Raw genomic sequence first — 15,620 nt, forward strand, 5'->3', positions numbered from 1 at the left:
TTACTATATACATATAGTATGTTAAGTACATCATAACTTCGAACTCTTGGAATACATAATTCGTAACAATAAAAAGTAACAGTAATTCAAAAATATATTACCTACTATTATTATGCTTATAACAAGCAACATAATAATATGTAAAAAAATTTTTCTCTACTATATGATTCAGAAAGGTAATTGGTTTTTACACAAAAGTAATTTTACACATTTTATCATCCGGAGATAATTTTATTTACAAAATTACATGCTTATTTAGCTTTCTTGCTCTTAATTTTTCTCATATAGAATTCTAATTCTTTACCTTCGAGAATATAACCATCAGCTCTTCCACATTGACCAGGTCTACTGGCTATACAAGCTGCAATTGAATAAATATCGGTCAGATATATATACATATAAATTTATATAATAATAACGAAAAATTATTAAAGATATAATACCAAGAACTCGTCCCGTTGAAAATTGTTCTTCTAAGGCTGGTTCAACTTTGGCAAATCGTTGCCTTGCTTTGTACTTGGCTTCCGTTTTCTTCGACCGTTTCTTGTTAAGAACTTCTTCCTCTGCTTCTGTCTGAAATATTTAATTCCATTTTATTTCCTATAAAATATTCCAGAAATATATTCGTAGATCAAGTGCATAAATATAATTGATGCTTAACCTACCAATTTTGCACCTCGCTTGCGCCCCAATGGAAGAGCATAATGGCCTTCATACCACTGTCTGAATGGTGTGGCATCAATAGTAACAATTGCATTCTTTACAAGAGTTTTTGTACGAACTAATTCATTATTTGATGCATTGTATACAACGTCGATAACGCGAGTTTTTCTTGTGGTACATTCAGATCCCCAGGAAAAATTTCCAGTATCCAATCGAAGTGCCCTATACTTCTTATTTCCACCACGCGTGCGTACCTTATCACAAAAAATAATACGCATCAATTATGTAATTTAAAAAAAAACAACAAAATTACATTGATTATGTATAAATCAGTTCGCTGTGGGAAAATGTCAACATAACTCTCAGAGTAGGTAAGGTGATCATCATTACTTAATAAAATGATCAATACAAAATTTAATGTAATAGACTTTTAAAAATTTATGCAGTTTAATAAACTATTCATATTTTTATCTGAATCTTAAACTTACTGTGTGAATACGTTGAGGTCCAAGTTTAGTATTTGCAGCTGGACGACCTAATTCAAACTTTCTCTTCTTTCGGATAGGCTTCCTCTTTCCACCAGTTGCTCTCCTCTTATGCCAATGATCCCGCGATATACCTATTCATTAAAAACATCTTCTATATACGTTTTACTTGAACATACATAAAATCTCATTACAAACTTCTAATTATTTTAATGTTTACACAATTCAATATAGTGTCATTTCTAACAAATTTTAAAACGTATCTCCAAATGCAGACGAGTAATATCGACTAACTTTGCATTAATATATATTTTTATATATTATAAAATATTGTACAAATATTTTGAAAAGTGGTTCTAACCATTAAAAGTTGATATAATTTAAACAAATATTTAGAACAAATTTTGAAATAATATAATATCGAATCTCTAGATTATCACATTATATATAAATTTTTCATATTTTGTAAAGATGTTTTTCACGGAAAATGCAGATGTAATTCGATAAAAACAAACTTTTGTAAAACCGAGAAACTCACCCATTTCGTCGGATTAAAAAAGAAACATAGAACTACTAAATGTCACTAAGATAGCTCTCCGTTTTAATGCTTATGCTTCATTCACATGTAAGCTATACGAGTACCTAATTACAATATGAATCCAATTTTTATTAAATAAACTTGACTCATAGAATCGTAATTAAATAAACAAATAAACTTTAAATTGTAAATATTATTAAATATGTGTAGATATATGTATATTTTACTTCGATAATTAATTCGTTTACTACTCACATTTATCAGAAAATTTCAACCAATAACTTGCTACTTCCTCTTTTTGAAATTCAATGAGATTAAAATTATTATTAAAATGATACTATTGAATGATGAGTAAATTATTTACTGTTAATTGAATTTAAAAACGATTTGCTGAAGGATTTAATCGAATATCATAGGATTTAAATTATATATGATATTTTCTTTGCGAATATCATAATTTAATCAAGCTTGACTATATTTCCGGGACTTGAAATTTCTCAGATAAAACTATGCATAGGACATATTTTGAATTGTAGGTTACCTACATTATTATCTGTTATAATTTGCCGGAATTTATAAGTTTTTGTAGTAAATAAAAGAAAAAAGATAATAATATAACAAGTAAAGAAAATGAGTACATTTTGGAAACGTATAAATTACAGAAAAACATTGTAATCTATACAATTGTATTTATAGAATTTTAATTACTAGCTAAAAGTATTCTATTGAATTTCAATCAGTGTATGTGTCGTAACTTTCTTATTCTATAATAATAGTATTTGTATAATTATTAAAAATTTTTAAACTATAAATAGATATTCATATAATGTTAATAAAAAATAATTTTAATGTAAAATCCCTTGAGGAGGAGTAGATTTTGTTCTCGGTGCCTTCACGAGTTGGTGATAACGAAGGTAATTGATAACAAGTTTGAGTAAACGTCTTAGCTTTCTTATTCATTGCTGATAGATTAGAATTTACTATTATAAAGTATGTATAATTGTTCAAACAAAAGCATACTTGCTTAAACATTACATAGCTATTAAAACATAAATATAAAATAATTTCGATCCAATATTTTGTTAGGTATGAATTTTATACCATTATTATATAAGGTAGTAACAAAAACAAAAAAAATTAAATTTGAACAAAATTTTAAATATAATAACCAGTCTTGTTTTTGCCTAAAGTCCATTAACTTTTGATGAGTAATTAGCACAGGTTTCTTATAGAATAAACAATTACTTTACATTCATTAAGAAATAATAGTTATTCAAATTTAAAATGTTTTTAGAAAGCAACATAATAATGTGTAATAACATTTATTTGCAATATGTGATCTAGAGAGGTAATTGGTCTTACATAAAAGGAATTTTACACATTTTATCATCCAGAGATAATTTTATTTACAAAATTACATGCTTATTTAGCTTTCTTGCTCTTAATTTTTCTCATATAGAATTCTAATTCTTTACCTTCGAGAATATAACCATCAGCTCTACCACATTGACCAGGTCTACTGGCTATACAAGCTGCAATTGAATAAATATCGGTCAGATATATATACATATAAATTTATATAATAATAACGAAAAATTATTAAAGATATAATACCAAGAACTCGTCCCGTTGAAAATTGTTCTTCTAAGGCTGGTTCAACTTTGGCAAATCGTTGCCTTGCTTTGTACTTGGCTTCCGTTTTTTTCGACCGTTTCTTGTTAAGAACTTCTTCCTCTGCTTCTGTCTGAAATATTTAATTCCATTTTATTTCCTATAAAATATTCCAGAAATATATTCGTAGATCAAGTGCATAAATATAACTGATGCTTAACCTACCAATTTTGCACCTCGCTTGCGCCCCAATGGAAGAGCATAATGGCCTTCATACCACTGTCTGAATGGTGTGGCATCAATAGTAACAATTGCATTCTTTACAAGAGTTTTTGTACGAACTAATTCATTATTTGATGCATTGTATACAACGTCGATAACGCGAGTTTTTCTTGTGGTACATTCAGACCCCCAGGAGAAATTTCCAGTATCCAATCGAAGTGCCCTATACTTCTTATTTCCACCACGCGTGCGTACCTTATCACAAAAAATAATACGCATCAATTATGTAATTTAAAAAAAACAACAAAATTACATTGATTATGTATAAATCAGTTCGCTGTGGGAAAATGTCAACATAACTCTCAGAGTAGGTAAGGTGATCATCATTACTTAATAAAATGATCAATACAAAATTTAATGTAATAGACTTTTAAAAATTTATGCAATTTAATAAACTATTCACACTTTTATCTGAATCGTAAACTTACTGTGTGAATGCGTTGAGGTCCAAGTTTAGTATTTGCAGCTGGACGACCTAATTCAAACTTTCTCTTCTTCCGGATAGGCTTCCTCTTTCCACCAGTTGCTCTCCTCTTATGCCAATGATCCCGCGATATACCTATTCATTAAAAACATCTTCTATATACGTTTTACTTGACATACATAAAATCTCATTACAAACTTCTAATTATTTTAATGTTTACACAATTCAATATAGTGTCATTTCTAACAAATTTTAAAACGTATCTCCAAATGCGGACGAGTAATGTCGACTAACTTTGCATTAATATATATTTTTATATATTATAAAATATTGTACAAAAACTTTGAAAAGTGGTTCTAACCATTAAAAGTTGATATAATTTAAACAAAGTTTTAGGACAAATTTTGAAATAATATAATAACGAATCTCTAGATTATTACATTGTACATAAATTTTTCATATTTTGTAAAGATGTTTTTCACGGAAAAAGCAGATGTAATTCGATAAAAACAAACTTTTGTAAAACCGAGAAACTCACCCATCTCGCCGGATTAAAAAAGAAACATAGAACTACAAAATGTCACTGAGATAGCTCTCCGCTTTAATGCTTATGCTTTACTCACATGTACGCTATACGAGTACTTAATTACAATATGAATCCAATTTTTATTTATTATTATTTATTTCATAGTATTATTATTTTAAAGTATATATATATATATATATATACTTTTCTTCGATAATTAATTCGTGTATTAATTTAAATTTGTCATTAAATTTCAGCCAATATTTTGCTACTTTTTCTTTTTGAAATTCAATGAGATTAAAGTTACTATTAAACAGATATGAATAAATGATGTGTAAGAATTTTATTTATAATCAATTTTTAAGTTATATATGATATTTGCTTTGTGAATATTATTTTATAAATAATCGAAAATTTGCTTAAAAGCGCTTTAGCCGTGTGACTAAATTTAAATAGAAACAAGAAGTATAAAGTTTATAGAATTAACAAACATTATTCAATTAATATATTTTCAAATACTGTTTTCCTATTGGGTTTGTAATTCAAATTCTATCCGTATTTGTCGCTGAAGTCACATGGGCTACGAGCGATACATAATTAACATTCTTAAACTTGAAAATTTGTATCTAAGGACGGCGCGCATTTGAATAAAATTAAATTATTTAATATCAATGGGATTGAGAATTATTAACTTTATAATGTTTAAACAATTATACGATTATTAATTTAAAAATTAATTATGCTTTGCTTCTACATATATACTTTACATTATTAAAATGAATATTCTGTTGTTAAAATTTTTATTTCGTTCTCGAATAGATAATATAATATACATATATTATTAATTATATTATGGAGATTACTTTTATCGAGTAGATTGTTTAATAACAATATATAATTATATAATAATTATTTATATATATTTTATGGTTTCTAATATATTATGATTAGTCTAATGGAAAGTTTTACTTGTAAGATGTAATTATCGATCAATCGTTAATAAAATTTAGAAAAATATTTGCATAAATAAAATTAAAAATCATAGCTAACATTTCGTTCATTGATATAAACAATTTTTGTTATTGTTAATATATTTTATTGATAGTCTTCTATTATGTTCAAATATAGATGGCAGAAGTAGATCGTACAGGAAATATAATTTGCAAGCTATCGTGTATAGACAGTTTGGAATCAATCACATACACGTGTTGACATGTGCATTTGAGTAGTATATACAAATTTGAAATTTATTAAAGGTAAATAAATATTCGATATTTTTATAGCATTATTATATCTATCTATCAAATAATACGTAATATTTAATATTAATTCAATATTATATATGTATTATTATTAATAATTATTTATCTAAGTAGTATCATTTTTTGAGGTTAATTTTTCTTCGTACAGCTCTTACAGAATTACCCATTGTATTCTAATTATTCATTGATTAGTTGATAAAATTAGCGTTAACATTATTTATATTATTTATTCTTCATTTTTTTTCCAAATTTCTATAAAGATGTCGGAAGAAATGGATCATGAAATAATGAATGATACTGAAGATGAAAGTATGGATAATAGTAGCGAGGATGCGGAAAGTGAAAAAATTATAGAAAATGAAGATGAGGATCAGAAGGATAATAAAGTAGAATCAAAAGTGTATTTACCTGGACAACCTTTAGATCCAGAGGAGGAACTTATTGTCGATAAATCTACGTATCGTATGTTGCATCATGCACAATCTGGTGCACCGTGTCTTAGCTTTGACATAATATTAGATGATCTTGGTAGCGATAGAGAAACTTATCCCCTTAGCATGTACCTTGTTGCTGGTACTCAAGCTGCAAAGGCACATGTAAATAATCTTCTTGTTATGAAAGTGACAAATTTGCATGGGATAAAAGATATAGATTCAGAAGACGAATCAAGTGATTCTGAAGATGAAAACGATGAACGAATTCCAATTATGACAGTTGCTCCAATTAAACATCAAGGATGTGTTAATAGAATAAGGTAAATGTGTAAATATATATAATAAATATATGTATATATTTAATGTATAATATATAATTATTACATATTATTATTGGAACATTTATATAAAATGGGACTATAATAATATTCTTAGGTGTACACAAATAGAGCATACAACATTAGCAGCAAGTTGGAGTGAATTAGGTCGAGTGAACCTTTGGAATTTGAATGAACAATTGAAAGCAGTTGATAATACTGAATCACTGCTTTCATATCGTAAAAAATGTGAGAGATCTGATGGTGGTGTAAAATCATTGTTTACTTTTAATGGACATCTTACCGAAGGATATGGTCTTGATTGGTGTCCTACAGAAAAAGGCACATTAGCTTCTGGCGACTGTAAGGGTAATATACACATATGGCGCATCAGTGGAAGTGATACTAGTGGAACTTGGCAAGTCGATCAAAGGCCTTATAATTCACATGCACCGTATAGTGTAGAAGATATTCAATGGTCTCCTAATGAAAGAAATGTTTTGGCTTCTTGTTCAGTTGATAAAAGGTTTCCTATTAGTTATATATTAATATATATTACTTAAAAACATTAGTACATCTTAGTATTTGATAAAAATTTTTTTTTCTATGTAGTATAAAGATATGGGATACAAGGGTCAGTCCACAATCCGCGTGTATGCTATCGGTCTCTGGAACACACACTGCAGATATTAATGTCATTTCTTGGAATCACAAAGAAAATCAATTCCTTGTGTCTGGAGGAGATGACGGATTACTTTGTATATGGGACTTGAGAGAATTTAGTCCAAATGGATCAACTCCTCTTGCAACTTTTAAACAACATACCGCACCTGTAACAACTGTAGAGTGGCATCCTCAAGAAGCTACTGTATTTGCTTCAGGTGGTGCGGATGATCAAATCGCGCAATGGGATCTGTCAGTAGAAGTAGATCATTCGGAAGAATCCAAAGACAATGAAATAACAGATTTGCCTCCACAGTTATTGTTTATACATCAAGGTCAAACAGACATTAAGGAATTACATTGGCATCCACAGTGTCCTGGTACTATAATATCAACAGCACATTCTGGATACAATATATTTCGTACCATTAGTGTCTAAGGAATTTATAATCTTAATTATATATTGTCAAAATATTCAGAAGAATATACTTTTTGTAATTTCCTTTGTGCTTTTTAATTAATTTTAATGTAATTTTGCCACTTTTTTAATACGTTATCATAAGTATTACAAAGTGTTACTTATTCAAGAATAGAAAATTTCTTTCTCCTCTGACTCGTGTATTTTTTAGGTAAAACAATTGTTTAATATTATCTATTCATTAGGAATAAAGAAAATAGATGTCGTATTGTAGGTCTACCATGTGGACAATTCCAAGGGTTTTTCATTTGACTCATTTGTATTATTAATTTTTGCATTTCTGCATTATTTAATGCAGTACCGATCATAACTGCGCTACGACATGCTCTTGATGCTAACATTTGCCGAACTCGACTTGGACGAGGAATTTCAGAAGAAACTTTATTTTCTATCGCTCCTTCTTTGATTAAAAAAATTAATTCTTCTATATCTCCTTGTCCAAATTGCCAGCCAAAGCTAACCGGCATTCCAATTAATTCTACACGTTTTCCGACGTCATCTGAAAGAAAATAATTATTATTAATTATCAAATCTTTATAAGCCAAATATAGCTTTTCATAATGATTAGTATACCTCCAGTATTTATTTTAAATTCGAAACCATTGCTTTCGAATATTTCTCGTTGTTCTATGAGAATAGTTTCATTTAAAGATGAAAGGTTTAAAGGTTTAGGTATAATTAATTTTTGCGTTTTCAGTTTCGTCTCATTACTTAATTTTTCGAAACGAAATTTTTCATCTGTTGCATGCTGATCAATTATGAAAAGATCATTTTCCAACAGAGCTATAATAAAACCTAAATTGAATTGCCCTATAACCTCCATCTGTAACATAATATATCTTATAATTTATATATTAAATTAATAGAAGGAATTAGAATGTCAAACTTGATATTATTATAATAACCTTTGTAAACGATTCTTTAGTAAGTTCTCTTTGTAGTTCTTTCTCAGCTTCATTATTCTGATCAGCTTCTATTTGTACTTTGTACTTCAAATTTACATTTTTAGTAAAGTCATTCTTAGATGCTTTCTTTTTTTCGTAAAACTTTTCTTTTACTTTTTCTATATTGATAGGTATTTCAATGTTCAATAATTTTTCTACAACTTCATTATTTTCTTCAAAAACATTGTCTACCTCTATGTGCGCTTCTTTCTCATTATTTTTTTCAATATTTTGGGATCTATGAAAAAGTTGTATTCGTTTTGCTGGTGGATCCTCATGAGTAGAAGAAGCTATTCTTTTAAAACCAAAATTTAATTCTGTCAAGGTTTTTACAGTAAAATTTCCTTGCACGGACTCCCATTTTTTTATCAGATTAAATTTAACAGAGGCTAAAATTATTTTTTCATGTGTGAACAAAATAGTTCTTTTGTCTGGTGTAACATTAATATCAGCACATTCTTGATTCAATTTTAAATTTAAAAATATAAAAGGATATTGTTTATTGTTATATTTATGATATATATGATTAATTAATTTATTTATTTTTGCAAGATCGCAAGGTCGTCCATTTACATAAAAAAATTGTCTATCAGGAGTAGAACGACCACAGGTATGATCACAGCTGCTAACGTAACATTCCCAATCAAAGTCTATCTTGGAATTATTTGGTAAGTTGTATTCTTCTAAGGTTGTTTCATCAGGCGGTTGTAATTCAATTTGAATCAAACTATCAACAGATTTTTTACCAAAGACAGCAATAACATTTTTAAGAACACTATCCGCATTTGCCGTGCTTACAATAAGATTAGAGGATTTTCCTGAGATTGTATTTGTACATGATATTTTTGCATTAACGGAAACTAAACAATAACTGTATAATATTTGAATAGTACGTGTATATTCCTTTTTTATATTTCTATGAAATTCTTTTGCTCTAACTGGAAGATTTTTAAATATATTTTTTACATGAACTGACGTTCCCTTTTCTCTAGCATATATTTCTTTCTTTTTTAATAAACCATTCCTATCAAATTCCAATTTGAATCCATGTTCATTAGTCAAATGTCTGGTTACGATACTTAGATCACCTAATGCGCATAATGAACTTAGAGCTTCTCCACGAAATCCAAATGTATTTACCTCTGTTAAGTCCGAAAATTCACGCAGTTTAGATGTATAATGTTTTAAACCTGTTTTGAATATATGAAAAAATTAATATTTTTTTTTTTAAATTATGAATTCTTACTATATTTAATCATTGACCTAATCCTTCAAAATCTTGTTCTTCAACTCCACTTCCATTGTCTGATACAGTTATACATGTTTTTCCATAATCTGTTAGCTTTACATCAACAATTGTAGCTCCACTGTCCAAACTATTTTCAACTAATTCTTTTACAGCAATTGAAAGATCAATCACTACCTATACGATTACATAGCTCTGCGTTAAAAATATTATAAGACTGATAATATAAATCAATTCCTTTTTTTTTTTTTCAACGGTTAACCTTACCTGTCCAGAACAAATACGATGTATTGTTTCTTTGTTTATCGCCTCGATCTTTTGCGATTTTTCTGTTGTTGCAATTGGTTCATACATTATATTTCGATATTTAATAAAAAGAAGTTAATTTTGTAGATATATCTTTTACAAATCTTTCACTTTCAGTACGACTTAACTTAGAAAACGACAGCACGAGAGATGCCGAGAATTTTACCGGCATAACTACAAACATTATTTATATTATATATTTTTCGAAAATTTTTTAAGTTTTATATTTATTTTTTTTTTTTTATTCTTTCGTCGGTCTTTTGTAATTGATTGGACTTCTCCCGCAAAAAAGTGTATTTTTTTTTATAATATTCAATTTTATAAAAAAATTAACATATTAAATATATGGCTATTTTTCTATTATCGGAAACTTTATTTATAATGTTTTTGAACATTGCTAAATCCTTTACATATATCATACACTAAATTTGTATTTACATTTTGTTTTATAGATCTGATCTGACACCAAATCCTGGTCCTGGAGGTGGAGTTTTCAAGGATGTTAATCCACCAGCTGGATCTGCAGCAAATCTAGGTGAATTTTGAGGGCCAGGTGGTGGTCTTTCACCTTTTCTTAATGCATTTATTATTTTTGCCGCAGTTTCAGGAGTCAAGTCTTCCTATCAAGATAAATAAAATCAGATAATAGGATTGTTTTCTTCCTTTTTTTTTTCTACAATAGAATTAGCTATCTATGAAAAAGGAAAATTTATAATCACTTACATAATAATCATCATTAACTTGGAACATTGGTGCATTGGCACATGCTCCTAAACATTCTACTTCCGATACTGTAAATAATTTATCTTCAGAAGTACCACCAAGTTTACAACATGCAGCCTCGGTTACAGCATTTACTATAGAATCTGAATCTCGTAACCAGCATGGAGTACACGTACAAATTTGTATATGATATTTTCCCATTGGATTTCTATTAAACATTGTATAAAAGGTAGCAACTTCATAAACACGCATACGTGGTACATTGAGAATCTCTGCAACTTTATGCATAGCGGAGAGAGGTAGCCAACCATGTTGTCTTTGAGCTAAATCTAATAAAGGTATCATCGCACCACGTTTGTGACCTTCTGGATAAATTTTGAGAAGAGCCTCGATACGTTTTTTGTTTGCTTCATTAAACTCGAATGGTGTACAGGGATTATTGTATTCGGTATCTCTATGCTACAATTTAAAAATGATATTACGTTTGATATAAAATTCTCAAAAATTTAATAAAAAATATTACAACGTACACTGAACAGCTGTTCGGATGCATGGTTAGAAGACGTTTGTATTCCTCTGCTTTTTGTAGAAGCCTATAGAAAAATCGGATAATAAGTGTCAAACAATAACAATTATTTTAATATGATTCGAAGGTTACATAAGGTGCAGTTGGATTATATTAAAAAAAAAAAAAAAAAAAAAAACAAAAAAAAGAAGATTAATAATTTGAAAAATAATAAATCTTTTTATATATAATTACGTACTAAAAGCGTACGAAATACACGAAGAGATGTTAACATATTTAGAGAAGTTGAATACATCCAGGAGTATATTAATATTTTGTTACTTTGTCAATCGATGTTTTTTGATAGTTAGTTAACTTAACCATAACCGACAGCAGATGGCGTACGGTACGAGTTATTTTCTATATATATTATATATCTTTCTATTAAGAGTAAAGTAAACAAATAGTACGCAATATGCAATATTAAATGCTTTAATTACTCTCCGAAAAAACGATGAGATTAAATATGTTAAATTCATAGAATATAAATAATGACAAGTTTCAATAAGATTTTTAATCTCTTGCGGTATTTCGAGGCGCTACCATTATCGTCTTTTTTTTTTTTTTTTACTTCAAAAGTATTTATTCATATGTAATGTAAAATAGCGCGTTAAAAGTTTAAAAAGTTAAGAATATCAGTTGTTAGAAATATGCATTTATGAAGTCACGTGATACCTGTAAGTTAACGAACAGCCAATCAGATCACGGCAGTTCCAAAACTCTTCTCCATTTTCGCGGCAACAAGGCAACCATGTCGGTTGCCGGTAGAACGAATGCAGTGATCCCGACATTTTTTGCTTTTCCATTTTCAACAATATCAATTTTTTCATCTAGTCCAAGAGAAAAGCGATCCTAGAATAACAGGTATTGTTGTCTAATATTTTTTAAACGATATCAATATCTTCTTAGCATTTATTCGGGTGATTTCTTGACTCGCAAGAAAATGTTCTTCCAATGCATATAAAGTTGGAATAGTTTGAATTTTTAGCTCATAACTCGCGTTGAAAAGAATTATTTAAATCGCAATAAGCATAATTTCGTTTAGTTATAGATTACGTGCAATCGATTAATTCGATATTGATGTAGGTTGATAGAGTAAAATTTTTCAAAAAAAAAAAAAAAATATATATATTGTCGAATTGTGTTATAATCATTGTTTCGTTTCTTCGAATTCGTCAAATAACTCCAATGATGTTTTATTTTAACGATTTTAATCTTATAAGAAAGTCAGTTTCCGATGATTCGTTGGTAATGTTGGTCTGTAGATCTACTTTATCCGATAGACGGTTTGATCCATGAGAATGACACAATGCAATTATCGATAGGGTATTATGATAATGCAGATTTCTTTTTTTTTCGTATTACTTTTTAAATCAATCAGTTCATTAGTTACAGTCGGTAAGTTTAGCAATCATTAAGTCTCTCCATTAAGCACGCTACGTGGCGTTACCGATATCAAAAAACGATAATATTAATTTTTTTTTTTTATTCATTTCGCGGAGATAGAATACTCATTTTAATTGGAATATTGTTCAGCGAATAAATGAAGTTAAAGGGATTTTAGATTTTCTTTCATACTCATTGCATTTTATTTCTCGTACAACTAGTCACATTTATTACATCACAATACACAACGGTACATCTAATAATTTAATCGCGTCTAAGTTTCATGTGTGGTACAGTAGTAGCAATCGATATAATAATTTGGAGGTATAAATAGCACACTTAATGTGACATCGCGTATATTCTACGATATATTGGCATGATTGGAAATCCTTTAACATTCGTTTCCTTTTATTCGTGATGCTCTAGCGATCGTCAATCGAACGAATAATAAATCGTCGAATATTTATGATAGAATTAAAAAAAAAAAAAAAAAAAACAAACAAAAAAAATCCATGGAACATAAATCATAAAACATAAAGCGTATCATCGCGTGTTAACGAATGGTTCATCTATTTAAAAATAAGATAGAAATCTTTATTTCCCCAAGGGGAGCAAAGAAAGAAAAAAAAAGAAATAACGAATGAGCGAAGCCAAACGATCGTTAAGAAGATCTATGAGAAAGTATTATTATAAATCGACGATTTAAAATTAAAGTGATCGCGCACCTTTTCTCTTCGGTCTTTTTATTTTGTTACTAACTGTCGCCAGCTAAACTGCGAATATACGATATAACTTTTTTTTTTTTCCTTTTCTTTTTCTTGAATCTTAATCTAAATAGCGTTATCTTAAAGTTGGTACATTTTATACATGTAATTCTAGCGTAGACGACGGAGACAGACAATCGGATCTTACACGGTTCTCTTTTTTATTTCTTACTTTCCATTCTTTCTCTTTGAACGGTCTCGCATATTTTCATCTCGCGTCGCCTTGCAACCAGTCGCACGTGTCGCATATCGCATATAGCATTCGAAGCGAATCACGAAGATCGCAAATCTTCGATACGCATTTTGCCCCTAAACGATATACCTTTTCTCGATCGTCTTTAGAGAGCAAGTAAGTAAGTACGTGTGAGCGTCGCCGATCGAAAGTAGCGTTTGTCATTCTAGACTTTCTCATTATAAGCGGAGGTACATGTAAACACGCTTATGTCCTTCCAAGGAAACACGGGCTTCCTTCTTTTTTTTGTTCCTGGCACTAAGAAAATTAACGATCGTCGTGCTTAGGAACTTGATTTTATCGATTATCGAGGATCGATCTTTAAATATCGTCATCGATGATATCGGATCTAAATAAGCGCGTCTCTTAACGATATATCAAGAATTTTTTTTTTCCTTTTTTTTTTTTCTAAAAACCCGCCAAATTTTCAATATCTTCTTTATCACGTAAGTTTGAAGAATGCATACGATCGATCATGAAACGGGCTGATATTTTCTCTCGTTTCGACGCGTCGATCCATCGATCCGTGGAATGGACGATCGCCGGCAGTGATCGATAAAGGCAGTGTAGTTATATTATTGCGACGCGCTTCTTCGGCTGCTTAGCCTCTCTACCATTTCTTCTCATCTACATACATAAGTAAGTCATTAATAATACATAATATCAGCTAGAAAAAGGTCTTAATAATTTATATAGAAAATTTACAAGAAAATCTACATTCAACGAACGCGTGTAATCATTATTTTTTGTTTTTTTTTTCTTTTTCTTTTGTTTTTGTTTCCTTTTTTTTTGCGTATCTCTGTCGCGTGTGTGTATGCGCGTGTATATGCAAATACTTGTATGTCCATACATCTGTCCGTATATATGTATGTATGTACGTGTGTATCTGTCTGTCTTTCCCTCTCTGTGTGTGTGTGTGTGTGTGTGTGTGTGTGTGTGTACGTGTACGTGTACGTGTACGTGTACGTGCGTGCGTACGTGTTGAGCGTAGGATGTTTCGTGTCGTGTCGTGTCGACGCGTTATCGTCGTACGAGCGAAGAAGAATAAATAAATTAAAAAAGAAGAGGCGATGTAGGAGACGGAGTAGGAGGAAGGAGGTGGGCTCGAGGAAAGGCCTCGGGGCTAGCGTATATGGAAGTTTTGTGCCATTTACAGTCGTCGGTCGCACGGTCTTATGGAATTCTCATGGTTTCGCCGCCGCTCATCCCTTTTATTCGCATTAACGCGAAACGAAAGGAGAAGTCGATCGTTCCAATTTATTTACGGAAATTAAACTTACCGACAATAGTTAAGTAACACTTCGATTTATTCGAGACATTTATATCGTCAAAGATATATGTATGTATGTATGTATGTATGTATGTATGTATGTATGTATGTACGTATGTATATACGTATCTTTAAGGTTTCTTAACTTTTATCGGTAAAAATGTATAATGTTGTGTTAAACGCGAAAAGATCGTGTCTTTGGAATCGCGCGAGTCGCGAGACGACACGAGGAGGAAGCGATTTTTTGTGGCTGCGAAATGTCAGCAAGCGGAGGACCATTTTGGGGCCCTCGTAATCGTGGCTCGTGTCCAACGTATATGTCCAAAGCCGACGGTTCTTCGCTCCTTGAGCCGACAGCACGATATGGCTTTGATGATAATATACGACAGCTAAATATATTCTGTGCCTTGCGCTTAACTCTTCTCGTTTCACTAGCTTGTCCACTTGTTTCTCTCTCTCTCTCTCTCTCTCTTTCTCTCTCTTTCTGTTTTTCTTTTCTCT

The 15,620-nt window shown here is 29.9% G+C and overlaps 6 protein-coding genes across 8 annotated transcripts in view; 1 reads left to right on the forward strand and 5 right to left on the reverse strand.

Annotated features, from left to right (window-relative positions):
• Positions 1-210: 210 nt before the first annotated feature.
• Positions 211-1,711, reverse strand: RpS8 (ribosomal protein S8). The gene is made up of 5 exons (XM_035874260.2): positions 1,687-1,711; positions 1,152-1,282; positions 666-917; positions 444-573; positions 211-361 (listed from the first exon to the last, which is right to left on the reverse strand). The coding sequence occupies exons 1-5, from the start codon at positions 1,688-1,690 to the stop codon at positions 252-254; spliced, it is 627 nt and encodes a 208-aa protein (XP_035730153.2). The 5' UTR covers positions 1,691-1,711; the 3' UTR covers positions 211-251.
• A 1,345-nt stretch (positions 1,712-3,056) lies between these two features.
• Positions 3,057-4,629, reverse strand: LOC118445030 (small ribosomal subunit protein eS8). The gene is made up of 5 exons (XM_035873918.2): positions 4,542-4,629; positions 4,008-4,138; positions 3,523-3,774; positions 3,301-3,430; positions 3,057-3,218 (listed from the first exon to the last, which is right to left on the reverse strand). Exons 1-5 carry the CDS (start codon positions 4,543-4,545, stop codon positions 3,109-3,111), a joined length of 627 nt encoding a protein of 208 aa, XP_035729811.1. The 5' UTR covers positions 4,546-4,629; the 3' UTR covers positions 3,057-3,108.
• Positions 4,630-5,641: 1,012 nt separating this feature from the next.
• l(2)09851 (WD repeat-containing protein 1 l(2)09851) lies at positions 5,642-7,707 on the forward strand. Its single transcript, XM_035873915.2, has 4 exons — positions 5,642-5,785; positions 6,052-6,545; positions 6,661-7,068; positions 7,155-7,707. Exons 2-4 carry the CDS (start codon positions 6,052-6,054, stop codon positions 7,642-7,644), a joined length of 1,392 nt encoding a protein of 463 aa, XP_035729808.2. The 5' UTR covers positions 5,642-5,785; the 3' UTR covers positions 7,645-7,707.
• On the reverse strand, positions 6,563-10,339 carry Pms2 (mismatch repair endonuclease PMS2). Of its 2 annotated transcripts, XR_004839127.2 has the most exons (6): positions 10,141-10,339; positions 9,891-10,050; positions 8,589-9,817; positions 8,257-8,506; positions 7,695-8,182; positions 6,563-7,609 (listed from the first exon to the last, which is right to left on the reverse strand). XR_004839127.2 is itself a non-coding variant. In XM_035873914.2 (5 exons), the coding sequence occupies exons 1-5, from the start codon at positions 10,225-10,227 to the stop codon at positions 7,854-7,856; spliced, it is 2,055 nt and encodes a 684-aa protein (XP_035729807.1). In that variant the 5' UTR covers positions 10,228-10,339; the 3' UTR covers positions 6,563-7,853. The 2 variants fall into 2 exon arrangements, 1 of the variants encoding a protein (XP_035729807.1); XM_035873914.2 differs by having other exon boundaries at positions 6,563-8,182.
• Positions 10,340-10,529: 190 nt separating this feature from the next.
• ND-24 (NADH dehydrogenase ubiquinone) lies at positions 10,530-11,826 on the reverse strand. Its single transcript, XM_035874109.2, has 4 exons — positions 11,667-11,826; positions 11,433-11,495; positions 10,903-11,361; positions 10,530-10,799 (listed from the first exon to the last, which is right to left on the reverse strand). The coding sequence occupies exons 1-4, from the start codon at positions 11,721-11,723 to the stop codon at positions 10,626-10,628; spliced, it is 753 nt and encodes a 250-aa protein (XP_035730002.1). The 5' UTR covers positions 11,724-11,826; the 3' UTR covers positions 10,530-10,625.
• A 1,224-nt stretch (positions 11,827-13,050) lies between these two features.
• Positions 13,051-15,620, reverse strand: part of LOC118445104 (netrin-1) — a 110,046-nt gene continuing 107,476 nt past the window's right edge. For both annotated transcript variants that reach the window (XM_035874091.2, XM_035874090.2), the window contains one exon: positions 13,051-15,620. This exon is cut by the window's right edge and continues 977 nt beyond it. The gene's annotated coding sequence lies outside the window, so the exon portion shown is untranslated.

The sequence above is a fragment of the Vespa mandarinia genome, chromosome 3, assembly GCF_050613455.1.
Source record: "Vespa mandarinia isolate Hongniang chromosome 3, ASM5061345v1, whole genome shotgun sequence".
Taxonomy (NCBI): Eukaryota; Metazoa; Arthropoda; class Insecta; order Hymenoptera; family Vespidae; genus Vespa; species Vespa mandarinia.